Source organism: Callithrix jacchus, chromosome 5, assembly GCF_049354715.1.
Source record: "Callithrix jacchus isolate 240 chromosome 5, calJac240_pri, whole genome shotgun sequence".
Taxonomy (NCBI): domain Eukaryota; kingdom Metazoa; phylum Chordata; class Mammalia; order Primates; family Cebidae; genus Callithrix; species Callithrix jacchus.
The window spans coordinates 135,838,040-135,863,930 of NC_133506.1; the positions used below are offsets into that span (position 1 = coordinate 135,838,040).

The following is a 25,891-nucleotide window of genomic DNA, read 5'->3' on the forward strand; positions in this document are numbered from 1 at the left end:
AGTGAGACCCAGGCTGGGGGAGGGGAGGGTGCGTGAGACCCAGGCTGGGGGAGGGGAGGGTGAGTGAGACCCAGGCTGGGGGAGGGGAGGGTGCGTGAGACCCAGGCTGGGGGAGGGGAGGGTGAGTGAGACCCAGGCTGGGGGAGGGGAGGGTGCGTGAGACCCAGGCTGGGGGAGGGGAGGGTGAGTGAGACCCAGGCTGGGGGAGGGGAGGGTGCGTGAGACCCAGGCTGGGGGAGGGGAGGGTGTGTGAGACCCAGGCTGGGGGAGGGAGGGTGTGTGAGACCCAGGCTGGGGGAGGGGAGGGTGCATGAGACCCAGGCTGGGGGAGGGGAGGGTGTGTGAGACCCAGGCTGGGGGAGGGAGGGTGTGTGAGACCCAGGCTGCGGGGGTGGGGGGGGCAGGGGGGAGGGTGTGTGAGACCCAGGCTGGGGGAGGGGAGGGTGAGTGAAACCCAGGCTGCGGGGGGGGGCGGGGGGGGTGCATGAGACGCAGGCAGAGGACCAGCCCAAACCATGGGGCCTTGGGGAGAGCATGATCATGACTGGATTTTTCTCTTGGGGAAGTGGGCACACACACAGAGGAGGGCGTTGGGGCTGAGAGATGACTTGGGTTTTAGGGGTTCCCCTGGCTCTAATGTTGCACGTAGATGAAGCATGGATACAGGAACCCCTCTGCGGCTATTGCAGCGCTTCAGGGTGGCCCCTGTGGGGGTGGCGAGAAGCCATCGGGTTCTGCATATGCGTGATGCCAATCTCGCCCAGTGGGATCCCTGCCGGGTTGGCTGTGGTGTGGGCAGAGAGAGGGGTGGATCATGGCTCCAAGGTTCTGGCCTGGCCAACTGAGACCTGGGAGATGATGAGGGGAGGGTACCTGGCACTGGGCCTGACATGTGGCAGGTGTCAAGAGTGTTGCCTAAGCCATGTGCAGTGGCTCACGCCTGTAATCCCAGCACTTTGGGAGGCCATGGAAGGTGGATCACTTGAGGTCAGGAGTTCGAGACCAGCCTGGCCATTGTGGTGAAACCCCACCTCTACTAAAAATACAAAAATCCGCAGAGCATGGTGGCAGGTACCTATAATCCCAGCTATCCAGGTGTGGTGGCAGGCACCTGTATGTAATTCCAGTTACTCGGGAGGCTGAGGCAGGAGAATTGCTTGAAGCCAGGAGTCAGAGGTTGCAGTCAGACTGTGCCATTGCACTCCAGCCTCAGTGACAGAGCAAGACTGCCTCACACACACAAAAATAATGATAATGTCTCCTAGACAGTGATGATGAATAACTCAAAAAGGCCCCGACCCAGGGCCTCTCAGCCTTTTCCCTGAGATCCAGGGGTGAGACACCTTCAGGCCGTCCCTGTTCGGGTGTAGGTCTCTCCTCTGTGGAATTTCCTGGAGTCTGAGTTTGTTGGGGGGGGGGCAGCAGGTACCTTTCTTCCAGTTTGCATAGCCCCACATAGAATCTCCTTTCCCACCCAGAACTTTTCGGAGATCGTGGCCCTGCAGACGCGCCTTAAGCACCTGCAGTCTGTGAAGGAGGGGCGGTACGTGTTCCTGTTCCGCTCCGAGCAGACCCTAATGCTGCAGAAGCAGCGCCTGGATAAGCGGCTGGCTCTCATCGCCACCATCCTGGACCACGCGCTGAAAGAGTACCCCCAGTTCCAGGAGGACCTGCAGAAAGTCAGCCAGATGATCGCCAACAAGCTTAAGTCACTAGGGCCCTCCTAGGAAGCGGCCTGGACCTTGCCTTCCAAGGCCTCAAGGAAGAGATCCAGAATTGTGTTTATTATGAGGGACTTGGAATCTTCTGTGTTCCTAAAAACCACATGTACCCTCAGAAGGGCATTGTTTAAGAGAAATAGGCCAGCCCCACCCGTAGGAATTGTTTTAGCCACTCAGCAGTTTCAAGAAACCAAGTAAAATCCTAGCACTTCCCATGGCATTCCAGTAAGCCTTCCATCGCAAAGACAGAGCCCATGACTGCAAACCCACCCTCGCACACTGGACTCACTCGTCCAGGTAACACCTTGGTTTGCCACACTCCCAAATCTGCACGTGCCTCTCACAACACAGCGCTGGCATCTGTCTGCTGCTGGTGCTGGCATCTGTCTGCAAGCCGGTGGGCTGAGCAGCGGAGGGAAAGTTACAGCAGCTTCAGCCAGCCTTTGCCTGGGAGACAGCTTCCCCCAGCACCTCCCTCTACTAGGTGCGCCTGAAAACCTACAAACCATCTTTATTCAGATTCACAGCATGCAGCCCCAGACGTACATAACAGGGTAACCACTGAGCGGGCTGGGGCATCCACACCAAGAGGCCACACCCCACCTATCTCTTCTCATCATTAACCCGGCACTCTTTCACCCCATCCCTGGACTTCCAAGTACCAGTTACCCTGGGGCTTCTTTGCAGTTTAAAGGGAAAATGTTCTAGGAAATAATTTCACTTTCAAACATTTCAGCAGAATAAAATCTTTCTTCTGAATATCTAATAAGCTTTCTGAGTAAGGATTATTCTAAAACATTGTAGAAATACGAAACCACAACAGGGGTGGGAGGGGTTTTTTATTTGTTTGTTTTTGAGACGCAGTTTCGCTCTTGTTACCCAGGCTGGAGTGCAATGGCGCCATCTCGGCTCACCACAACCTCCGCCTCCTGGGTTCAGGCAATTCTCCTGCCTCAGACTCCTGAGTAGCTGGGTTTACAGGCACGCGCCACCAGCTAATTTTTTTTTTTTGTATTTTTAGTAGAGACAGGGTTTCACCATTTTGACCAGGATGGTCTCGATCTCTTGACCTCGTGATCCACCTGCCTAGGCCTCTTAGAGTGCTGGGATTACAGGCGTGAGCCACCGCGCCTGGCCCTGGGAGGGGTTTTTTAAACGCCTTGTGCCCTACCTACCCAGGGGTAATGCCCGCGTGTTGGTGTGGCTCCTTCGGTATTTTTCTGCACATACATTGTATTAGGAGAGTTAAGGTCATACTGTGTTTTTGTATCTCACATCTAAAAGCGTGCTCCTCTTAACATAAAAGCCTTTTCTTTATGAAAAAATTCTCCCCGTGTCAGTTTAATGTTCCCTCAATGGTCAGTTTTATGGATTATCACAATGTTTTGATTATTCCTTTGTGGAATAAGTGGGAGTTAGGGAGCACATCTGAGGAGTTTCCGAATGTTGGCTGTTTCTAACCTGGCGCCAAGCGCCTTTGGCCGCCTTTCCGATGTTGCCCCCGGGACTCGTTGACAGGAGGAAACCTTTTACAAAGCCCCACGAGCTGCGGGGACCGGACCAGGCCAGCGCGGCCCACGCCCATCTCTGACCCCACGGGGACCGGGGACCGGGCGGGGACTGCGCCAGCGGAAGCCTCTGACCCCAGAGGAACCGGCAGTTGGCAGCACGTGGGCCGGCCTCTCCCCGCAGGACAACGGACGCGGGGCCAGACGCGCTCCCTGGGCCCCCTCCGAGCGCAAGGACGCGCCCTGGCTCGCTCTGTCCAAGCCGCCACTGGGGGGCGCAGCGCGGACGCGCATCCTGGCCTCGAGCGCCTGCGCGGGAGGACGCGTCACGTGACCCGCTTCTGCGCGCGCCCGGGCACGACCACAGAGTTTACGCGGGTGGCCGGGGCGCGCGTACGCGGAGGTGAGCCGGGCCGGGACTGCGGGGCTGCCCTGAACGCGGGCCGTGTGGGTGGGACTGTCGGCTGTCTGCGGCCTCTGAGTTGGGAGAGCTGAGGTTGTCGCCAGGGCCGCGGTGGGGACCTGGGGTGAGACCGCGGGTGGGACAGTGACCCCGGTGACGCGAAGGGGCCCGGACACCTCCAGGTTCTCCTCGTCCGCTCAGGACTCAGCGAGGGAGGCTCTGCGCGTGCCGCAGCTGACGGGGAAACAGGCACGGAGCCCCGCGCTGCCGGCGGTAACACCCCAGACGCGGGTTTGAACCCGCCTGGCCGCGCCCCCAGCCTCTCTTCCCCTGAGGGGAGCTTGAGCCCCGGACCTCTAGTCCTCCCGGTCTTTCTCTGAATTAAGCTTAGAGATGAACGCAGAGCCGCCCTTCTGGATCGGGCTGGGGTTGGAGGCTGCGTCTTTCCCCTTGGGGTCGACGCAGTGCTCAGTCTTGGCCGGGCCCGGAGCCACACATGGCTGAGTCTGAATCCCTGGGAGAAGAGCACCGGGACCTGAGCGGGGGCCCCAGGGCCAGCTCTGAGATCCGAGTGTCTGAATCACGAAGACCCTCTTGGGCCAAGCCAGGGTGACTGTCTCTGTTCCTTGTCCCTGCTTGCGGCACACAGCACCTACAACCCTTGGAAACCGAGTTATGCGAGAGCCTTTCGCTAATGAGGTGACTGATGACTGGGGCCCCCAGGTGGCTTCAGGATGGAAGCAGAGGGCCCGAAAGACCAAAGCTTGATGACAGGGGCTGGGAGAGAAAAGGGGCGAGGGCTGGAGATTGAGTTGATCACCACTGGCTGAGTCAGTCATGCCTGCATCATGGAACCCTGGTAAAAACCAACTGGGATCAGAGGGCTTCCCTCCAGGTGGCTGAGCACACCAAGCCACCAGAGGGTGGTGTGGGCAGAGTGCGGAATCACTCCCGCCCCACCACCGGGCCCGAGCATCTCTTCGATCCGCTGTCCGAGTTTATCCTTTGTAATAAACCAGGAAATGTAAGAAGAGCACTTTCCTGAGTTCTGTGAGTCTGAAGCGGGAGTCCTGGGAACCCCTGAATTATTATTATTATTATTGAGACAGAGTTTCCCTCTTGTTGCCCAGGCTGGAGTGCAGTGGTGAGATGTTGGCTCACTGAAACCTCTGCCTCCCAGGCTTAAGCAATTCTCCTGCCTCAGCCTTGAGGGTAGGTGGGATTACAGGCATGCACCAGCATGCCTGGCTAATTTTGTATTTTTAGTAGAGACAGGGTTTCTCCATGTTAGTCAGACTGGTCTCGAACTCCTGACCTCAGGTGATCCGCCCACCTCGGCCTCCCAAAGTGCTGGGATTACAGGTGTAAGCCACCACGCCCATCCAAACCCCTGAATTTATAACTAATCAGAAGTACAAGTGGCAACCTCGGGACTGCAGTGGGCCTCTGAGATGGGGGCAGTCCTGTAGGACTGAGCCTTTAACCTGTGGAGTCTGTGCTGACTCCAGGTAGTATGAGGACTGAGTTGAATTGTAGGACACCTAGCCATGTCCAGAAAGTTGTAGAATCAATTGGTGTGAAAGAAACTCCCACATTTGATGTCAGAAGTTTGAATGAAACATTTTGCCCTCCAGCCTAGAGAGCCCTCACTTCCCAGTGGCCCACAGTGAAACACCAAGCCCTGCCAGGGACAGAGCATTCCCAGCCCAGCCTTCTGTAACATGACATGATACACCAGACTCCCTAAGGCCCTGCATTCACTTCTTCCTTGTGTGTGACCAGCTCCCAGTACCAGAGAAGGCTTCACGGTCCTCTGCTCCAGGGGCTTCCCTGGTCAGGGGCTTCTCTTTGAAATCCTTCCCTGCCTCTGCTTTAAGGCTCATTCCTCAGAGACATAGACCCCCCCACCCATGACTGGCTTTGGTTTGAGGACCTCCCTGCATTCCTCCCCCCATGGCCTTGCTGCTAGGACTCCTTCCTCCTTCCCTTGGGGTCAGACTCGCATGGATGCAGTGGCTCTCCCAGCCTTCCCCACTCCCTCCCCAGGGTGTATCACACACATCAAAGGGACTCCCCTATTAAAATCCATGCATATTGAATTACATGTGGGCTCCCGCTGTTCCGGGGAGACGCCAGACTAGCAGAATGTTCGTCATTAAATATTAATGTACAGACAAGCAAAACAAAGGTAGTTGTCACTTGTTAACCTTACCAGCAGAGTAATGAAAGTGAACCCACATATCTTGTCTGCATGTGACAATCTTGTCGTGTCTGTACCTGAGGCTCCAGGAGCAGCCACTGTTACAGAGACTGTTTCTCCCCCACGTACCTCAGAGGCTGGGAGTGGTTCTGATCTGCAAAGTCCCCCGAGGTCAAGTCCTTTCTCTCTTATGGCTTCACCACCCCTAGAGTGTCACCCCCAGCTGTGGTGCCCAGGATTCCCAACTGTGGTATATCCGTGCACCAGTCGATGGGAAAGGGAGACAGGGAAGGTGCTGGGTCCGCCTAAGAACGTGTGAGTTGCCAGAATCACTTCCACTGACACCCAGTGGACCAAGCCACACCTTTATGTGGAAGTGGGGCTCCCAGCCAGGTGTGGTGGCTTTTGCCTGTAATCCCAGCACTTTGGGAGGCCGAGGCAGGTGGATCACTTGAGCTCAGGGGTTCAAGACCAGCCTGGGCAACATGGCGAAACCCTGCAACTACAAAATTACAAAATATTAGCAGCCGGGTGCAGTGGCTCATGCCTGTAATCCCAGCACTTTGGGAGGCCAATGCAGGTGGATCACAAGGTCAGAAGTTCAAGACCAGCCTGGTCAAGATGGTGAAATGTCATTTCTACTAAAAATAAAAAAATTAGCCAGACATGGTGACAGGTACCTGTAATCCCAGTTACTCGGGAGACTGAGGCAGAGAATTGTTGAACCCAGGAGTTGGAGGTTGCAGTGAGCCGAGATCCTGCCACTGCACTTCAGCCTGTGCAAAAGAGCCAGACTCTGTCTTGAAAAAAAAAAAAAAGTTAGCTGGGTGCTAATACTAGTGGTATGTGCCTCTAGTCCCAGCTACTCCGGAATCTGCAATGGGAGGACTGCTTGAGTCTGGGAGGTGGAGGCTGCATCGAGCCAAGATCTTACCACAGCACTGTGGCCTGGGCGACAGGCCAGTTTGACTGGCTCGTTTCAAGTGTCTAGTTGTCTTGCTGGTCTTCCTGGGGACGTTCTAAGTATGTTTCATTATAACATTTAGCAGACAGTGCAAGTGCTCTGCACTCCCCTGCTTGGGCTTTTCTCTCCCTCCCTTCTGGCCCTCTCCCCAGACTAGCCAGCGCTGCAGCACCCACACTGGCTGTCGCACCCCACCTGCCTGGGTGCCGCGGTGCCAGCCACGGTTGATGTCTCAGAGCTGCTTTGAGAGCCCCTGAGTGCCGGCCCCCCTGCCTCCCCTCTGAGCCTGCTTCCTGCTCCCGCAGGCCTCCAGGAGCCGTCCAGGCCATCTCTGACCATGGGAGTGAGGCAGCCACCCTGCTCCCGCCAGCTGCTGGCAGTCTGCGCCCTCGTGTCCCTGGCCACAGCTGTGCTCCTGGGGCACGTCCTGCTCCATGATTTGCTGGTGGTTCCCCGAGAGCTGGATGGCTCCTCCCCAGTCCTGAAGGAGACCCACTCAGCTCACCAACAGGGAGCCAGCAGGCCAGGGCCCCGCCATTACCCCGGCCGATCCAGAGCAGCACCCACACACTGCGACATCCCCCCCAACAACCGCTTCGACTGTGCCCCCGACAAGACCATCACCCAGGAGCAGTGCGAGGCCCGTGGCTGCTGCTACATCCCTGCGGAGCAGGCACTGCAGGGTGCCCAGATGGGGCAGCCCTGGTGCTTCTTCCCACCCAGCTACCCCAGCTACAAGCTGGAGAACCTGAGCTCCTCTGAAATGGGCTACACGGCCACCCTGACCCGAACCACCCCCACCTTCTTCCCCAAGGACATCCTGACCTTGCGGCTGGACGTGATGATGGAGACTGAGAACCGCCTCCACTTCACGGTGGGCAGGGGCAGAGGCAGGGGCGGGGCAGAGGGTGCGTGTGGGCCACAGCACACATGCACTTCACAAGGGCCACATGTGTTGCACTGCTGTGTGCTGAGCCCTTGCTAGGAGCAGAGGTGTGAGCAGACATGGCAGCACCCCTCAGGGAGCAGCGAGGACACCACGGTGACAGGTGCACCAGAAGCAGGGCTCGGGGCTCATTCATCTTTATGAAAAGGTGCATCAGGTAGAGTAGGGCTGCCAGAGGTTGCAGATGGAAACAGGACGCCCAGCAGACCCAGACTGCAGGTGCCCCAGGCATGACTTTGTTTTCTCGTGTAAGGCTGCAGTAACTGGGATGTAATTATACTAAAAGAGCTGTTTGTTGTTTTCTGAAATTCAGAGTTAACAGGTGTTCTGTATTTTACCTCCATCCTGGGGGAGGTGCCCTCCTCCTGGCTCTGCTCCTGGCTATGCAGATGAGGAAGCCGAGGCTCGGGGAGGCAGAATGCGCTGCCCATGCTCCCACACCCCTGTGCGGCTGTGCCAGGACCTGACCCATCCTTGGGGTGCAGGCTCCCCCCTGGAGAGAGAGTGAGGAGGGGGTGGGGGACGCAGATACACCCCCACCTCTTCTTCTAGATCAAAGATCCCGCTAACAGACGGTACGAGGTGCCCTTGGAGACCCCGCGTGTCCACAGCCGGGCGCCGTCCCCACTCTACAGCGTGGAGTTCTCCGAGGAGCCCTTCGGGCTGATCGTGCGCCGGGAGCTGGGCGGCCGCGTGCTGTGAGTGTCTGGGCTCTGCACCCTCACCCCGATGGGGAGGGTGACCTGTGTTTTTCACGGGCGCTCCCTGGGTCTTTTACTCCTATAGGTATAAATCTCACGTAAACACGTGCTCTGGCCTGACCAAGTCCCTGCTTGTCATGTAACTCAGGAAAATGCTCGGGAAGGACATTACTTGGATTTGCCTTAATCTTAAGAGGATTCGCCTTCGGAAATGCATCTTTTATTTTTCACTCATTCATTTACTCAGTGTTCACTTACTGACCCCCATGTGCCAGGTGATTTGGATCCTGCTCCCTGGGACAGACACAGAAGGGGAAGCCATAAGCAAGTCCACACAGACACAGCATCAGGGAGTAGTCACACAGAGAGCACTCTAGAAGCCAGCTGTGCAGACATGGGGGCAGGGCGGCCTCTCTGGAAGCCAGCTGTGCAGACATGGGGGGCAGGGATGGCCCCTCTAGAAGCCAGCTGTGCAGACATCAGGAAGGGATGGCCCCTCTAGAAGCCAGCTGTGCAGACATGGGGGGAAGCATGGCCTCTCTGGAAGCCAGCTGTGCAGACATGGGAGAGGGATGGCCCCTCTAGAAGCCAGCTGTGCAGACATCAGGAGGGGATGGCCCCTCTAGAAGCCAGCTGTGCAGACATGGGGGGCAGGGTGGCCTCTCTGGAAGCCAGCTGTGCAGACATGGAGGGATGGCCCCTCTAGAAGCTAGCTGTACAGACATCAGGAAGGGATGGCCCCTCTAGAAGCCAGCTGTGCAGACATGGCGGGACAACGTGGCCTCTCTGGAAGCCAGCTGTGCAGACGCAGGGCGGGGGGTGCAGGGTGGCCTCTCTGAGCTGACCTCTGAGAGACCCAAGAGAAGCATCTTACCAGGCTAGGTGTGTTGGTTCATGTCTGCAGTTCCAGCACTTTGGGAGCCCAAGACGGGAGGATTGCTTGAGCCAGGAGTTCAAGACCAGCCTAGGCAACATAGCAAGACCCCATCTCTACAAAAAAATTAAAATAGCCGGGAGTTGTGGCACATGCCTGTGGTCCCAGCTACTTAGGAGGCTGAGGTAGGAGGATCCCTTGAGCCCAGAGGTTCGCGGTTGCAGTGAACCGTAATTTTGCCACTGCACTTCAGCCTTGGTGACAGAGTGAGACCCTGTCTCAAAAAACAAACAAACAGCAAACAGGCATCTTATCAGATTTCGGCCTTGAAAGCACCAGCGTCTTGCCTGGGGAGGGTGGGCGCGGCGTGAGCATGTCCTGTGAGATGAGCCGTGATGTGTTCAAGAGCGCACAGCTTCCTGTGGACGGGGCTGATCTGGGGCTTTCACTCCTTGGAGGTGCAGTTTGCCTTGCACTTGACCCTCAGCAAACCCCCGGGGCCCCTCTGGGGCATGGCTGGGCGGGAACCTGGGAGGACTTTGGCCACAAGCCCCTTGGACTGGAAAGGTTCTGTTCAGCCCCTGCCCAGCCCTGCTTCTGGTCAGGGTTCATGGGACAGCCACGTATGCCAGTTCTGGTGCCTGCCATTTCCTGGAAGCCAGGGCCTCAGGGGCCGATGGGGTGGTGTGGGCCCAGCCAGGCAGTGCACCTCCTCTGAATGTACCCTCAGTGTTTGTCACGCTGGTGCCATGGTGCCAAGGGCTACAGGGCCTGGCACGGCCACCTGTCCCAGGATCATGAGCCTCAGGGCTGGCCAGGCCACCCTTCCCTCCCCAGGCCAGGGGGTGCTCTCTGGGTGCTCGGGCTTGTCTAGCCCCTCAGGTGCGAGCAAGCCCAGCTGGCCTCTGCCCTGCAGGCTAAACACGACAGTGGCACCGCTGTTCTTCGCGGACCAGTTCCTGCAGCTGTCCACCTCGCTGCCCTCGCAGCTCATCACAGGCCTCGCCGAGCACCTCAGTCCCCTGATGCTCAGCACCAGCTGGACCAAGATCACCCTGTGGAACCGGGACCTCGCACCCACGGTACAGCAGCGGGCAGCGGGTGGGACGCAGAGCCAGGGAGCGCAGGGGCTGACACACCTTCTGCATGTCCCAGCCGGGTGCAAACCTCTACGGGTCTCATCCTTTCTACCTGGTGCTGGAGGACGGCGGGTCAGCACACGGGGTGTTCCTGCTGAACAGCAATGCCATGGGTAAGCTGCCCACTGCCCAGCACCCAGGCTGGGGTCTCCTCCATGCTGGCCGCCCCAGAGACTGGAGGTCCGTGTCAGGGGACCTGAGCACAGTGCCGGGCCTCCTGTTCACTTCTGAGAAATGAGTCCCATGGGCCAACGCCTCTCCCAGCTCTGGCCTTCTGTGTTCCTAAGGAGGGTGCTGGGGCCCTGCCCGGAGGTGGTGGGCTGCAGCCACTTTCCGTCTTGCGCCAGTTTCCTCCTGAGTCAGGCTTAGCATGGCTTTCCCAGGCCACTCTGAGCTCCTCATGGGGAGAGCCTCGCTCTCTTCCTGCGTTTGGCCCATCCATGGGGTGCAGGGCCCTTGGGGTGAGGTATATCCCCATACCCCAGAGCTGCTTCCCTTCCAGACGTGGTCCTGCAGCCGAGCCCCGCCCTCAGCTGGAGGTCCACAGGTGGGATCCTGGATGTCTATGTCTTCCTGGGCCCGGAGCCGAAGAGTGTGGTGCGGCAGTACCTGGACGTTGTGGGTAGGGCCTGCTCCCTGGCCGCGGCCCCCACCCCGAGGCTCCCTCCCCACCCACTCACGGCGTCGGCATTGGCCTGCAGGATACCCATTCATGCCGCCATACTGGGGCCTGGGCTTCCACCTGTGCCGCTGGGGCTACTCCTCCACCGCCATCACCCGCCAGGTGGTGGAGAACATGACCAGGGCCTACTTTCCCCTGGTGAGTTGGGGTGGTGGCCGGGAGGGGCTGGCCGGGGTGTGTTTCCTCAGGCCCCAGTAGCCGGCTCCATGTTGTGGCTACAGGACGTGCAGTGGAACGACCTGGACTACATGGACGCCCGGAGGGACTTCACGTTCAACAGGGACGGCTTCCTCGACTTCCCGGCCATGGTGCGGGAGCTGCACGAGGGCGGCCGGCATTACGTGATGCTCGTGGTATGTGTCCCCACGCTCTGGGCGTTTGGGAAGGGGCTCCCCTCGTGCCCAGTGGCTCCTCCTCTGTGTGGCATCATTCTCGTGCCTGTGTGGCCGCCAAGGATGTTTCTTGCAGGCTTGGCCCCTGCTGTCCAGGGAGGGCAGGTTTGAGGTGCCGGAAATGCCTGAGTATTAGTCAGGATTCTATCACATGTAGGTTACTCGAACTGCTGCAAAGCAAAAGGCCAGAGGCACGATAAGCTGATGCCTCACGGTCCTGGAAAGTGGAGGGCCTGGGTGTGGGTCTCACTGGAACCGTAGAGGCTCCCCGTGCCTTCTGGCCCTGCCTCTCTTTCAGACTGGCTCTGAATCCCCAGAAAGGATGGTGTGAGCGAGGGCAGCTTCCAGCTTCCAGCCCTCCTGCTGGCACCACACCTCCCATAGAAAAGTCCTAGGGCAGGACTCTGAGTCACCCAGCACAAAGACAGGCCTTTCCCGGGGCCAGTCCCACAGCCAGAAGGATGCAGTTTGGGGGCTGGTCCAGCCCAAGTGCAGTGCCTGGCATACGGCCAGAGGAGGAGGTGGGAGGCAGGGCCAGCCGAAAAGACCTGGCAGCTCCTGCCAGGAAGACTGGCTTCAGCAGAGGACGTGCAGATGAGGAGCGTGGGGCTGTGCTGCCTGACGCTACCCATCTCCACCCCTGCCCTCTGCCGACAACAAGCGTCAGTAGCCCCTAAGAACAGGAGTGGAAGCACAGACCTTTTTTTTTTCATGTTTTTTTGATTATAAAAGAAAAGCAATTATTGTAGAACAGTTGTGAAACTCGAAAGGTTTAAAGAAAAGGTAAAACGTCCATACTCTCATACCCCACAGCAGCCTGCTGGTCCCGATTCCCTGGCCCTGGCTCCTCTCCAGGTGGGCGTGTGCAGGCACACAGGTGGCCACACTATGCATACACATGGCGCCATCCTCTGCCTTGTCCTCTCACTGTCTCAAGAGCTGCTTCCTGTTTTCCCTGTGGCTAGCGCCAGGGCTCTGGCTACCCTCACCTTGACAGGTTTCCTTCTTCCCAGGATCCTGCCATCAGCAGCTCAGGCCCCGCTGGGAGCTACAGACCGTATGATGAGGGTCTGCAGAGGGGGGTTTTCATCACCAACGAGACCGGCCAGCCGCTGATCGGCAAGGTAGGGCGGGCATCCAGGGGATGGGGTTAGAAAGCAGAGGCCATTGGCCAGGGGTTACGGGCAGTTGCTCAGGAAAAGGTGGGCTTTGAGGAGCCATCACGCCCAGTGGGACAGTTGAGAGGAGGGAGTCACAGTGGCTCATGACAACAGCGACTCCTACAAAGAATGCCACCATGAGCTCTTCCAGCAGCAGGCCTTTATATGGGCAGCCAGGCCCAGCCCAGGCACAAGCTCTCCAGACCCTCAGTGAGGCCTCAGGGTCCTCCTTGTCCTCCCAGTCCCCCAGGGGCCTTCTGGCCATTCCTCAGGCATTCCTGTGGGGAACTCCATGAAATGGCAACCCCCACCCACTCCAGAGCATGCTCAGGACCTAGGGCAGGTACCCCACTGAGGGAGCAGCTAGGGAGGGTGTGGTGTGGAAGTGTGAGACTCCGTGGCAGGCAGGGTGTGGTGCGGAAGTGTGAGGCTCCGTGGCAGGGAGGGTGTGGTGCAGATGTGTGAGGCTCCGTGGCAGGGAGGGAGGGTGTGGTGCAGATGTGTGAGGCTCCGTGGCAGGGAGGGTGTGGTGCAGATGTGTGAGGCTCCGTGGCAGGGAGGGTGTGGTGCAGATGTGTGAGACTCCGTGGCAGGCAGGGTGTGGTGCAGATGTGTGAGGCTCCGTGGCAGGGAGGGTGTGGTGCAGATGTGTGAGGCTCCGTGGCAGGGAGGGAGGGTGTGGTGCGGATGTGTGAGGCTCTGTGGCAGGGAGGGTGTGGTACAGATGTGTGAGACTCCGTGGCAGGGAGGGTGTGGTACGGATGTGTGAGGCTCCATGGCAGGGAGGGAGGGTGTGGTGCGGATGTGTGAGGCTCTGTGGCAGGGAGGGTGTGGTGTGAATGTGTGAGGCTCCGTGGCAGGGCTTGCATGGGGTCCCCTCCGCTGCCCTTCTCCCTGACGCTCTCTGGTTCTGCAGCCCAGCCCTTGGGTGGATGTGTTGGGGGCGGCCTCTCGTTTTCAGGGCTGAGGCCACTCAGCCCAGCATCAGTGCCTTGTGGAAGAAGAGCTGCTCATTGACCCCCAGGGTGCAGCTCTCTTGGGTTTGCAAATTTGGGCATCCAGTAAGAGTCAGGCTACCCTCTGCTCGGGCTGAGACTTGGGGGCCTTCAGTGCAGGCCCCAGCTGGGCTGGGTCTCCCCACTCCGACCTCTCGTTGTCCAGGTGTGGCCCGGGTCCACTGCCTTCCCTGACTTCACCAACCCTGAGGCCCTGGCCTGGTGGGAGGACATGGTGGTTGAGTTCCACAACCAGGTGCCCTTCGATGGCATGTGGATTGTAAGTGTGGCCCCACTTCCGAGCGTCTCTATGGTCTCTGGGACCGTCCCACCCTCCTCACTCTGGGCAGAGTCACCCACCAGCAGGGCTTCTCTTGCAGGACATGAACGAGCCTTCCAACTTCATCCGGGGCTCTGAGGTCGGCTGCCCCAGCAATGAGCTGGAAAACCCGCCCTACATGCCTGGTCAGTCCCCGATACCTGCCCTGGGGTGCCCTCTGGGGACTTAGTGCTTCAAATCAGAGACCCCCTTCTCTGGCCTGGGAGACTCGGTGCCCTCATCTCTGAGAAGCAGATGGGCCAGCCAGGAAAGGGGCAGGAGGGGAACTCCAGAAGGAAGGCTCAGGCCCGGAGACTCAGCCACGAAGTGCAGACAGGGTGGGGGTAGAGGAGCGGGCCCTTGGAAGGAAACGCCGCCCAGGGTGCTTGCCAGAGCAGTGAGGCCAACTTGACTCGAGGCTGTCTCAGTAGGCTCGGGGGGCCTGCCGTGGGCAGAGGTCAGACCCAACTTGAGTGCAGCCCGGCCAAGTGGAGTTCCAGCCAGGGAGCAGGGTGGGGGTCGGAGCGGGGAGTTACTAAGAGAAAGCATGGGGCTAAGGGGGATTCTGGCCGAAGGCAGGCCAGAGTGACCAGACATCACCTAAGGGATGGTGGGGGATGGGGCTTCTTGCTAAACTGACTTCGCAGGAATGGCAGAAACTGGATTTTACAAGGAAGCACACAGATGGGCCTGGGAGAAGGTTATGGGGCCTGAGGGAGTCACAGTGGCTCATGACTGGGTAGCTTGGCCAAGCAAAGAATCAGTCAGAGGGTAGGGTTTGGGGCTTAGGTAAGCAGGCAGGGGAGTGCTTGAAATGAGCCAAGAGATGGTGGATGTGAAGTCAGGGTGTCTGCAGAGCCCAGCAGCCACCTGGCCCTGTCTTGGGAGCAGTGGAGATGGCACAGGATGTGCCCAGGTTCCCAGGGCAACACCAGCCCCTGCATCGGGATCGGCTGCAGGTGTGGCTGCAGGGGCACCTCCAGGGTCAGCCTGAAGAGCCAGGAATTCCCCGGGGGCTCCCGGGATGTGTGGGCAGGGAGGGCTTCTTGGAGCAACCAGGAGGAAGCTCCCTAGAAAGCAGCCCCACCTCTTCCAGGGGTGGTTGGGGGCGCCCTCCAGGCGGCCACCATCTGTGCCTCCAGCCGCCAGTTCCTCTCCACACACTACAACCTGCACAACCTGTACGGCCTGACCGAAGCCATCGCCTCCCACAGGTGAGGGCCCCGTCCCACCCCACTGGGCTCTGCCGCACAGCCTGTCCCACAGGGTCTGGGCCTCAGCAGGGCCTCGGGGAGGGGGCAAAGAGGAGGCCCAGACCACCCACACAGGGCCCACCAGTGGCCTGAGTGCTGTCCCCACCCCCTACCTGCACCCCAGCCTGAAGCTGGAGGCTCCTTCCCACTACATGCCTGGGGCTTGCATAGGAAGGACCCTGGGTGCTGACGAGGAGTATCAGCGGGAATCTTGTGACTCCTGTGAGGTTCTGGGGGTCCCGGCTCGCCTGCAGGCATAAGATGGCCTGGACAGAGCCGACTGTGCCCAGCAGACGTGGGCAGTGGCCTTGCCATCCTCCTCCCTGGCCTCCGCTTCATCCCAGACAGCCCCTTGCTCCTAGCTCTGCCCTGCTGGTGACAGGATTCCTGGGTGACCCCACTCCACACAGCCCTCATAGTGTCCCTCCACCCACCAGAGCGCTGGTGAAGGCTCGGGGGATGCGCCCATTTGTGATCTCCCGCTCGACCTTTGCGGGCCATGGCCGATACGCCGGCCACTGGACCGGGGACGTGTGGAGCTCCTGGGAGCAGCTGGCCTCCTCCGTGTCAGGTGAGCTCTTACCAGGAGAGGCTGCTCAGAAGAGAGGAGCTGGGGCCCCAGCCCACTCAGCAGATGGGGCTGAGCTGGCTCTGCTGCAGCAGCCTGAGCCCAGCCCTTCTCTGCCCTCCCAGAAATCCTGCAGTTTAACCTGCTGGGGGTGCCCCTGGTCGGGGCGGACATCTGCGGCTTCCTGGGCAACACATCAGAGGAGCTGTGCGTGCGCTGGACCCAGCTGGGCGCCTTCTACCCCTTTATGCGGAACCACAATGGCCTGCTCAATCTGGTAGGGCGGGGCAGGGGGGATCCCACCCACCCAAGACTCTCCCCTGGGAATCCCTCCCCTGCTGGAGAAGCACCCAGCTGGGTGGCTACAGAGCACAGGTCTCTGGAGATGGGGACTCCAGGGGCTGGTGGCCCCAGGCCCCAAGTGCTTCCTTCACCCATGCCTGCCCTACAGCCCCAGGAGCCGTACAGGTTCAGCGAGCCAGCCCAGCAGGCCATGAGGAAGGCCCTGGCCCTGCGCTACGCACTCCTCCCCCACCTCTACACACTGTTCCACCTGGCGCATATCGGCGGGGAGACCGTGGCCCGGCCCCTCTTCTTGGAGTGAGTCACCTGGGCAGGGGCCCTGGCCCATGTGTGCCCCCATGGAGGGGCATGTAACTAACACCCAGGCAGCGCTGTCCTGCTGCGGGCCGCATTTCCCAAGACCAGGCAGGTTGCCACCGAGTGAGACAAGGCCATGGCCTGGCCCTCCCTCCCGAGGTGCCCCTGCACCCCTAGTTTCCCCTTAGATCCCATGGAGGTATGGAAAAACCCAGGATGCAGAACACTGAGTGCAATCAGGCCAAGCAGTAAAGTGATTGATAAAACCATCTCAGCCTGGCTGGAGGGAGAAGGGCAGCAAGAGAAACCCAGTAATATCCCCAGACAGTCGACAATGCACACAAGGAGGTCCCGACAGCCCCTCACCTCAGTGGGTTGAGGGAGGATTCCCAGAGAGTAAGGTGATTAGTTAACTATGTGCAGAAGTTGATTGATTTTTCTCTCATAACATAGAAACGTAAGTTCCAGGTAGATTAAATAGCCAATGTCAAAAATCAAGCTGTGGAGGCCAGGTGTGGTGGCTCACGCCTGTAACCCCAGCACTTTGGGAGGCCGAGGCGGGTAGATCACACAGTCAGGAGTTCGAGACCAGCCTGACCAACATAATAGCGAAACCCCATCTCTACTAAAAATACAAAAATTGGCTGGGCATATGGCGCATGCCTGTAATACCAGCTACTCAGGAGTCTGAGGTAGGAGAATTGCTTGAACCTGGGAGGTGGAGGTTGCAGTGAGCCAAGATTGCACCATTGCACTCCAGCCTGGGTTACAGAGAAAGACTCAATCTCAAAAAAAAAAAAAAAAAAAAAGTTAGCCAGGTGTGGTGGCGGGTGCCTTTAATCCCAGCGACTCAGGAGGCTGAGGCAGGAAAGTCACTTGAACCCAGGAGACAGAGATTGCAGTGAGCTGAGACCACTGCACTCCAGCCCATGTGACTGTCTCAAATAAAAAACAAAAAAGCTGTGGAAGACTCCACAGGACAAGAGAAGTAAATGTGTGTCTGTGCTGTGGAGGCAGAGGGCTAAGTACTAAAGCAGAAAGAAAGGGAAAGAGGTTTCATTTAGAAAAAAAAGAAGGTAAACTTTATTTGACCATAGCAGAAAAAAAAATGTAAATCTCTGAATATAAACATAAAAAAATTAAATCTGCCCTGAACATAGATTGTAACAGCGGAGAAGCCATTGTCAACAAAATGGCAAATAGCCACTCTTCCTAATAGATAGAGAACTCATATATTGGTAAGACCAAGCCTGAGAACCAAATTGCAGAAATGCTGTTTGCAAAAGAGGAGATAGGAATGGCATCCACACATTCTTCAAGATATCCAAGAAATGCAGTTTGTTTTCATTACTATTTTAATTACCTTGTCATTTCTTTCACTATTTCCTTTAAGTTTGGGGTTTTTTTAGTGCTTCCCCTGGGGATTACAATTAACATCTTAATTTTAGCCTACTTAGAACTGATGCCAACTTGCTTTCAATCGTATAAAAAATTGTGCTTCTGTGTGGTTCCCATGCCTCTCGTTCTGTGCTGTTGTACATCTGTATCCGTTATGAGCCCATCCACACAGATTGATCACGACTGCCTTATTCAACTGTCTTTTAAGTCAAATAGGAGGGAAAAAAGAGTTAAAGAGTACATGTGTTCTGTCTGTCTTTTATATTTACCTATGTAGTTACCTTTACCCGTGTTTTTATTTATTTATGTGGCTCTGACTTCCTGTCTAATACCCTTCATTTGTGCCAGAAGTGTCCCCTTTAGTATTTATTGTAGGGCAGCTCTGCTAGTGATGAATTCTCTGAGTTTTGTGTTGACTTCACAGTCTTAACTTCTCCTTCATTGTTTGAGAGTTCTGCTCGATGCGGAGTTCTTGGCTGGCAGCCGTTTCTCTCTGCACTTTGAACTTGTCAGCCCGTGGCCTCCACGGTTTCTGCCGAGTAGCTTCTCTCTTGCCTCTTCTCAGATTCTCTGTCTTTGGCCTTTGAAGGTCCGATGATGTGTCTAGGTGTAGATCTCTCTGATTTTATCTTACTTGGAGTTTGTTGAGCTTCTTGGATGCATACATTAATGTTTTTCATCAAACTCAGGAGGTTTTTCAGCCATTATTTCATCAAATGTTTCTTCTGCCCCTTTGTGTCTTCTACCTCTGGGACTCCCGTTCCACATATGTTGGTACACTTGACGGTGCCCAGGGGTCTCTGTGGCTCTGTTCACTCCTTCATCGTGTTTTCTTTCTGTTCTTCAGACTCCATAGTCTCAACTGCCCTGTCTGCAAGGTCACTGATTTCTTTTTTCTGCCTGTTCTCATCTGCTGTTGAGCCCCACTAGGGGACTTTTCATTTCAGTTGCTCTCTTTTCTACTCCAGAATTTCTGTTTCACTCCTTTACATTTCTCTCGTTAAGGATGTGCCCTAACTGGTGAGTCATGTTCTGGTACTTTCCTTTAGTTCTTTAGACACAGTTTCCCTTAGCTCTTTGGACATATTTAAAGTAGCTAACGTAAAGTCTTTGTCTAGTAAGTCCAATGTCTGGGCTTCCTTAGGGATAGTTTTTATTAACTACTTTTCCTCTGTTTGTGGGCCATGCTTTCTTTGCATGTATCACACTTTTTTATTTTTGTTTCAGACTGGACTTTGTTTGCTTTGAGACAAAGTCTCACCCTGATGCTCAGGCTGGAGTGCAGTGGCACAATCTCAGCTCACTGCAACCTCCACCTCCCAGGTTCAAGCAGTTCTCCAATGTAGCTGGGGCTACAGGTGCCCACCACCACGCCCAGCTAATTTTTGTATTTTTAGTAGAGATGGGATTTCACCATATTGGCCAGGCTGGTCTCAAACTCCTGACCTTGTGGTCTGCCCACCCCAGCCTCCCAAAGTGCCGGGATTCCAGGTGTGAGCAGACTGTCATTTTCTTTCTTTCTTTTTTTTGAAATGGAGTTTCACTCTTGTTGTGCAGAATGGAGTGCAATGGCCAGGTCTCAGCTCACTGCAACCTCCACCTCCCAGGTTCAAGTGATTCTCCTGCCTCAGCCTCCCAAGTAGCAGGGATTCCAGACACCTGCCACCATGCCTGGCTAATTTTTGTATTTTTAGTAGAGACAGGGTTTCACCATATTGACCAGGCTGATATCGAACTCCCAAACTCAGGTGATCCACCCACCTCAGCCTCCCAAAGCACTGGGATTACAGGCATGAGCCACCGTACCCGGCCCAGACTGGACATTTTAAATGCAGCCACTGTGGTCGTAATTCCCTATCCCCCTCAGGCCTCGTTGCTGTTGCTGGTTGTTTTGTGGCTTTTTTGAGCTAATTCCATATGGCCTGTTCTTTGTTGTGTGTGGCCACTGGAGTCTCTGCCTGACTAGCTTAGTGGACAGCCGATAATTGGACAGATAATCCTTCACACATGGCATCGATGAGTCTCCCAGCCTTTGCCAGGTGGCTGGGGCGAGGTGGGGAGTGCCTTCAGAACTCAGCAAGGCTTAGGATTCTTGCTGTTCTTCCAAAGATTCAGCTGTTTTCTTAAATACATGTTACCCAGATCGCTGCAAGCCTTTGGTTAGTTCCTAGAGTCCTAAAAATGTCAATTCTGACAATTTTTGCCTATGTTCTTGTTTTTACAGAGGAGACAGAGGATTTCCAGAGGTGTTTATTCCCCCATTTTCACTGATATCACTCCAAGAACTATATTTTGCAAGAAATATTTTGAAGTAGAAAGATACCATTTCTTTTGCCTCTGAACTAGAGAAAATGAGACTATCCCATGCTGGCAAGGGCACAGTGACACAGTAGGTAGAATTTCAGCTGGCACATTTGTAGAAAGCAGCAGTACATATCAGTCAGTGTTTCTGACACTCACATTGATGCATTCATTTTACAAATAGAAATAGGGCCTCAAGAAGTCACCTAAAAAGACATAATAGCTCCATGAATGTACCCATGCAGCAATCATAGCTGAGCACTGGGGCAGGGGGCGGAACGCGGTCAGGACAGTTTCTGTTAGACGGAGGATCCGCCGCAGAGCGCTCGTACCTGTATGTCCTCTTTGTGTCAGATGTTAATCCAGGTTGCCTTTGGTTATGGGATTGGGGGATCTTTTCTCTTTGGTGATAACTTTTTTGTACTTTCCAAATACTTGACCAGTGAGCACGTGCTGCCTTGGTCATTGGAAGATAGGTGAGCAAGCAAAGTGAGGCTAGCGCTCTGTGCGCCCCATGCCTCAGGCATGAGCCCAACGCCTTCCCTGGGCCCGGCCGCTGGAGTGTCCTGGGAGAAGGCTCCCCCAGCCCCAGCACTGACTTCCATCTGCTGGAATCAGTCTTGCCTGTCTAACCTGAATCCTCCAAGTCCTGTGGCTCCTTGAGCTCCCAGAAAGCATAATTCAGCTTCTCTTCCGGTGCCCCCCTGCGGGTGGGCATTCCGACCACCCCACCCATTCCTCACCTGTGTGCCCGTGCCTTTGCAGGTTCCCCAAGGACTCCAGCACCTGGACTGTGGACCACCAGCTGCTGTGGGGGGAGGCCCTGCTCATCACCCCAGTGCTCCAGGCTGGGAAGACCGAAGTGACTGGCTACTTCCCGTCAGGCACATGGTACAACCTGCAGACGGTGAGTCTGGGGACCCTAAAACCCAGGGAGGCAGGAGATCAGAGCAGCCCTCCCACCTGCTCCCTCCACCCAGTCGGTGTGACCAGGTGGTGGAAAGAGGAGCATATGTGTTGAGTCCCAGCCATGTGCCAGGTCCCCGCCCAGATGCTCTACACCCATCGGCCCTCTGCTCCTTTGACCGTTCCCCATTTCCCAGATGAGCAGACTAAGGCCCGAGTCCCACGGCCGTCACAGGCTGTGCTGAACTGGCACACCCAGGCCTCTTGGGCTCTGTCCCCACTCAATGGCCAGGAGGGCCCCACACTGAGCCCTGAGTCCACCCCTGAAGTTACAGCTCAGCCTGTCTGTGCCAGGCCTCCTAGGCCTCCACATGGAGCCCCAGGAGACAGAGCATGGTTCCCGAGGACGGCATGGAGGCCTCGGCGTGGCCCAGAATCCTTCTCAAAGCAACACCTACCTCCCTCCAGGTGCCAATAGAGGCCCTTGGCAGCCTCCCACCTCCACCCAAAACTCACTGTGAGCCAGCCATCCACAGCGAGGGGCAGTGGGTGACACTGCCGGCCCCCCTGGACACCATCAATGTCCACCTCCGGGCTGGGTACATCATCCCCCTACAGGTACCTGCCTGGGCCAGGAGGCTGTGGTAGGGATGTGGATGGCAAACCGTGGAGTCGGGGGAGGTGCAGAGAAGTGGGAGGAGAGGTGGGGGTGTGGACAGCACTGCAGAGCAGGGGGAGGCACGGAATTGGGGGAGAGATGGGGGTGTGGACAGCACAGACAGGGGGAGGCACAGGAAAGTGGGAGGGGAGGTGGGGGTGTGGACAGCATTGCAGAGGAGGGGGAGGCACAGGGAATTGGGGGAGAGATGGGGGTGTGGACAGCACAGACGGGGAAGCACAGGAAAGTGGGAGGGGAGGTGGGGGTGTGGACAGCACAGAGGAGGGGGAGGCGCAGGGAAGTGGGAGGGGAGGTGGGGGTGTGGACAGCACAGAGCAGGGGGAGGCACAGGGAAGTGGGAGGGGAGGTGGGGGTGTGGACAGCATTGCAGAGGAGGGGGAGGCTCAGGGAAGTGGGAGGGAGAGGCCCACGCAGGGCTTCTGAGAGGCTGCCATCCCCAGTGTAGGTTACCAAGGAGCCAGCCAGGCTGGTGAGGTGGGGAGGCACAGCCCTGAAAGGTGTGGAGTATGGCCGGTGGGAGCTCAGTGGTCTGCACGGTGGGGACTCTGCCGGGCCCAGCCTCCAGCAGCCGTGGGATGGCACTTGAGGTGGGGAGGGTCTCGGCCATCACCACAGGCTTCCTGCAGATCCTGGTTCCTGGCAGCCTGGCACCAGCCCAGCCTCGAATTCCCGGGCCCAGGAGACCTCCACCTCCACCAGGGTAGTCATGATGACATTCCCTTTCCAGGGTCCCGGCCTCACAACCACTGAGTCCCGCCGGCTGCCCATGGCCCTGGCTGTGGCCCTGACCACGGGTGGGGAGGCCCGAGGCGAGCTGTTCTGGGATGACGGAGAGAGCCTGGGAGTGCTGGAGCGAGGGGCCTATACACAGGTCACCTTCCTGGCCAGGAGCGTGAGTCCTGGGCTGCCTAGGCTGGTGGGCGGGGGCAGGTAAGAGTTGAGGGGTGAGGGGAGCTAGGCTTGCAGGTCCCAGGATGGCCACCTGTGGTTCGGGCACTCTGCCAGGTGGGCCAGCGTCCTAGAGTGAGCAGTGGGGCCGTGCACTCTGCCCTTTCGTCTGCACAGAGGGAGGCCGCCCCTCTGATGCCATCACGAGTCCCTGTTCTCACAAGTGTCCCTGCCCCCGCTATCTGCTGACGCCTCCACATTCTCTCTCTTTCTGTTTCCCTCTGCTCGGCCCAGAACACGATCATGAATGAGCTGGTGCATGTGATCAGCGAGGGGGCTGGCCTGCAACTGCAGAAGGTGACCGTCCTGGGCGTGGCCACGGCGCCCCAGCAAGTCCTCGCCAACGGGGTCCCTGTCTCCAATTTCACCTATAGCCCTGACACCAAGGTAAGAGGGCCCAGCAGGGCACAGGGCTCCCATCCCCCAGCCGTGGCACAGAGGGCGGAGGGTGTTGAGGGTCCTGGTGACCCAGTGCCAGGAGCAGAGGACGCTGGGACCTCCCTAGGGGGCCTTTGGGGAGGAGTGGGAAGGGTCAGGCCACGCAGGCTGCACCTTTCTTCCTCCTGTGTCTCCACATGGGTGATAGAGCCATGATGGCGACCCTCCAGCTGCAGTTGAGCAGCACTGCATTTCTGGAGCACGTTAAGGTGGCCAGCGCTGAGAGCCGGGGTCTTCCTGCGCTTGCTGGGAGGAACCAGGCACCAGGCATCCCAAGGCCAGACAGAGCTGCCTCCTGAGCGCCGGGTCTGCTGCTCCATTTGTCCTCTCTCTTCCAGGTCCTGGACATCCCTGTCTCGCTGTCGATGGGAGAGCAGTTTCTTATCAGGTGGTCTTAGCCAGGCAGAGTGTGTGGGTCTCTCTGGAGGGAGGCAGAGCCTGTGTGCGGGCAGCAGCTACGTGTAGGGCTGGGGGTTAGATGTGCCACCCGGAGCCTGGCACTGACTATCCGGAGCCTCCATATCGCTCATCTCCACCTCCTGGGCAGGGCTCTGGCTCCCACGTGTCTAGGAGAGGTTTCTCCCCAGAGGGCACTGTGGCCCAGGGCCCTGGAGGGCTGCTCTGGCTCTGCGTTAGGAAGACTGTGTGGTTTGCCCCCTCAGCTGTCACTGGCAGGCAGGTAGCGTTAGCCACCGCCCTGTCTGTTCCCAGCACCGCCCTCCGTCTGTCCCCAGCACTGGAGAAGGGGGTGCTCAGGTGGGGGTGTGGCGTGTGCACTGACCTCCTGCCTCGTGCCTGCTGCTCCATCCCCGTGTAGCCACTGCCGGGCTATCCAGAGGGCTAAACGCCTGCCGGCAAGCCTGGAAACTCAGGAAAATTCACAGGACCTGGGAGATTCTAAATCTTAAGTGCAATTGTTTATAATAAAAGGGGCATTTGGAATCAGCTTCTTCTGGTCCTTCTGGGATTCGGAGCAGGGAGGATGTGTCCAGCGGCCCTGGAACGGAGGCAGCTTCTTAGTCCTCAGCCAGCCCTGGACATTCCCATGGTGGGTGCGTGCCGTCCTCTGTCTCTCAAGCCAGCATCCGTCACCTCATGTCCTCATGTCACGAGGCCTGACCACCTCAGTGCTGTCCCCATCTCACCTCACATCCTGTCACCTCATGTCCTCGTATCACCTAAAGCCCCACATCACCTTCATGTCCTGTCCCCCCTCATCTCACATCCTACCTCATGTCCCCATGTCACCTTCACATCCTACCTCACCTTACCTCAGGTCTCCACTTCACCTCCCCATGTCACCTCCACACCTCCCTTCCCCTCCCCTCCACCCACCTCACCTCTCCTCCCCTCCACACCTCACCTCCCTGCCCCACCTTCCCACCTCCCCTCCACACCTCCCGTTCCCTCCACACCTCCCCTCCTCACCTCTCCTCCCTTCACACTTCCCCTCCCCACTTGGGCTGTCCCAGCCTAGCATTCCCAGGCCCTGGAGGTGGGGGTATGGACCTCTCTTCCCCACCTCCCCTGCCTACCTTTCCTCCCCTCCACACCTCCTTTCCTCACCTCTCCTCCCCTCTTCACCTCACCTCACCTTCCCTCCTCATCCCACCCCACCTTCCCACCACCTGTCTCCACCTCCCCTCCCCTCCCCCCACACCTCAGCTCCTCCCTTCCCCTCCTCACTTCACCTCACTCCCTTCCCCGTCCTTACCTCTCCTCCCCTCTCCTCCTTACCTCAGCTCCTCCCTTCCCCTCCTCACCCCACCTCACCTCCCCATTCATCCTCACACCACTGTCTCCCCCATGTCTAAGGTGACGGGCCTGGTGTCAGGCATATGATGGGAGATGTGGCCCCCAGGGCTGTATAGACAAGAGGACCCTGGAAGGGGCTCCCAACAGTGGGGCCTAAGACCTTAGACAGAGGCCAGAAATCTGTCCCCAGTGATGCGGTTAGAGAGGAATTCGGGCCCAGGTTCTGCCCGGCAAGCCTGAAGAAAGGGAAAGAAGCCCATTTTGTTGCGATAACACCAGAAGAAATCACTGCCATTAGCTGGTCAGATACTTCATTTTATCACTCAGAATTACTGGGGCCGGGCCAGGTACAATGGCTCACACCTGTACTCCCAGCCCTTTGGGAGGTCAAGGCGGGCAGGAGTTCAAGAGCAGCCTGGCCAACATGGTGCTACCCCATCTCTACTAAAAACACAAAAATTGGTTGTCAGGGTGGTGCATACCTGTAGTCCCAGCTACTCGGAAGGCTGAGGAAGGAGAATCACTTGAACCCAGGAGGCGGAGGTTGCAGTGAGCCAAGATCGCGCCACTGCACTCCAGCCGGGGTGACAGAGTGAGACTCCATCTCAAAAAAAAAAAAAGAAGTGGCCAGCATTGAAGGCACCTGCAGAGGGATTATTCTGCCACCTTCCTGAAAACCAGGAGTAGAAAGTGCAGTGATGTCCCTGTGGAGCACGATGACATCCGTGGGGGGCAGTATGTCTACCCGAGTGACCAGCGCTCTTGTCTTTTGGGTCGGCTTTTATAGAGGTGGATACTGCCCTTCTGTCCCATTCCAGGCCAGGGCCTGAGCCTCACATGCCACTTGTACCATCCAGATTGACATAAGTCACCTCTCGCCCTAAAGTTCCTCTGTAATGTGGACACACTAGTGACCATAACAGATGTGACTTCCCTCATCCTAGTCCTGTGTGGGGTTAAGAAGTGGGGACGTTTGTCCTGAGGCTGGCAGTGTCCTCCCCTAATGCTCTGCCAGGCCCACCAGGTCTGCAGTGGACACGC

General features: G+C 57.5%; 2 protein-coding genes across 10 annotated transcripts in view; both read left to right on the top strand.

The window, feature by feature from the left end:
• Nucleotides 1-2,487, top strand: part of CCDC40 (coiled-coil domain 40 molecular ruler complex subunit) — a 65,764-nt gene extending 63,277 nt beyond the window's left edge. For both annotated transcript variants that reach the window (XM_035301972.3, XM_078374844.1), the window contains one exon: nt 1,479-2,487. In XM_035301972.3, coding sequence (XP_035157863.2) covers nt 1,479-1,727 — 249 coding nt within the window. In that variant the 3' untranslated portion in view covers nt 1,728-2,487. The remainder of the gene's footprint in view (nt 1-1,478) is intronic.
• Nucleotides 2,488-3,566: 1,079 nt separating this feature from the next.
• GAA (alpha glucosidase) lies at nt 3,567-24,040 on the top strand. Of its 8 annotated transcripts, none has more exons than XM_054256558.2 (22): nt 3,567-3,632; nt 7,102-7,670; nt 8,295-8,440; nt 8,592-8,718; nt 9,348-9,502; nt 10,234-10,399; nt 10,473-10,569; nt 10,959-11,078; nt 11,158-11,276; nt 11,360-11,491; nt 12,544-12,654; nt 13,852-13,965; nt 14,066-14,150; nt 15,101-15,218; nt 15,695-15,828; nt 15,951-16,102; nt 16,277-16,425; nt 20,890-21,031; nt 21,499-21,648; nt 22,437-22,601; nt 22,892-23,044; nt 23,434-24,040. In XM_054256558.2, exons 2-22 carry the CDS (start codon nt 7,134-7,136, stop codon nt 23,491-23,493), a joined length of 3,132 nt encoding a protein of 1,043 aa, XP_054112533.1. In that variant the 5' UTR covers nt 3,567-3,632; nt 7,102-7,133; the 3' UTR covers nt 23,494-24,040. The 8 variants fall into 8 exon arrangements, with proteins under 8 accessions (XP_054112533.1, XP_035157865.1, XP_078230973.1 ...); XM_035301973.2 differs by lacking the exon at nt 3,567-3,632 and adding an exon at nt 3,916-4,331; XM_035301974.3 differs by lacking the exon at nt 13,852-13,965.
• The last annotated feature ends 1,851 nt before the right edge of the window (nt 24,041-25,891 follow it).

What these genes read in the sequence shown, in the direction of transcription:
- GAA (XM_054256558.2), top strand. Translation starts at nt 7,134, where the DNA reads ATGGGAGTGAGGCAGCCACCCTGCTCCCGCCAGCTGCTGGCAGTCTGC. An exon ending in GGCATTACGTGATGCTCGTG is followed by an intron (nt 11,492 to 12,543) that starts GTATGTGTCCCC and finishes CCTTCTTCCCAG; the next exon opens with GATCCTGCCATCAGCAGCTC. An exon ending in GCCAGCCGCTGATCGGCAAG is followed by an intron (nt 12,655 to 13,851) that starts GTAGGGCGGGCA and finishes CTCGTTGTCCAG; the next exon opens with GTGTGGCCCGGGTCCACTGC.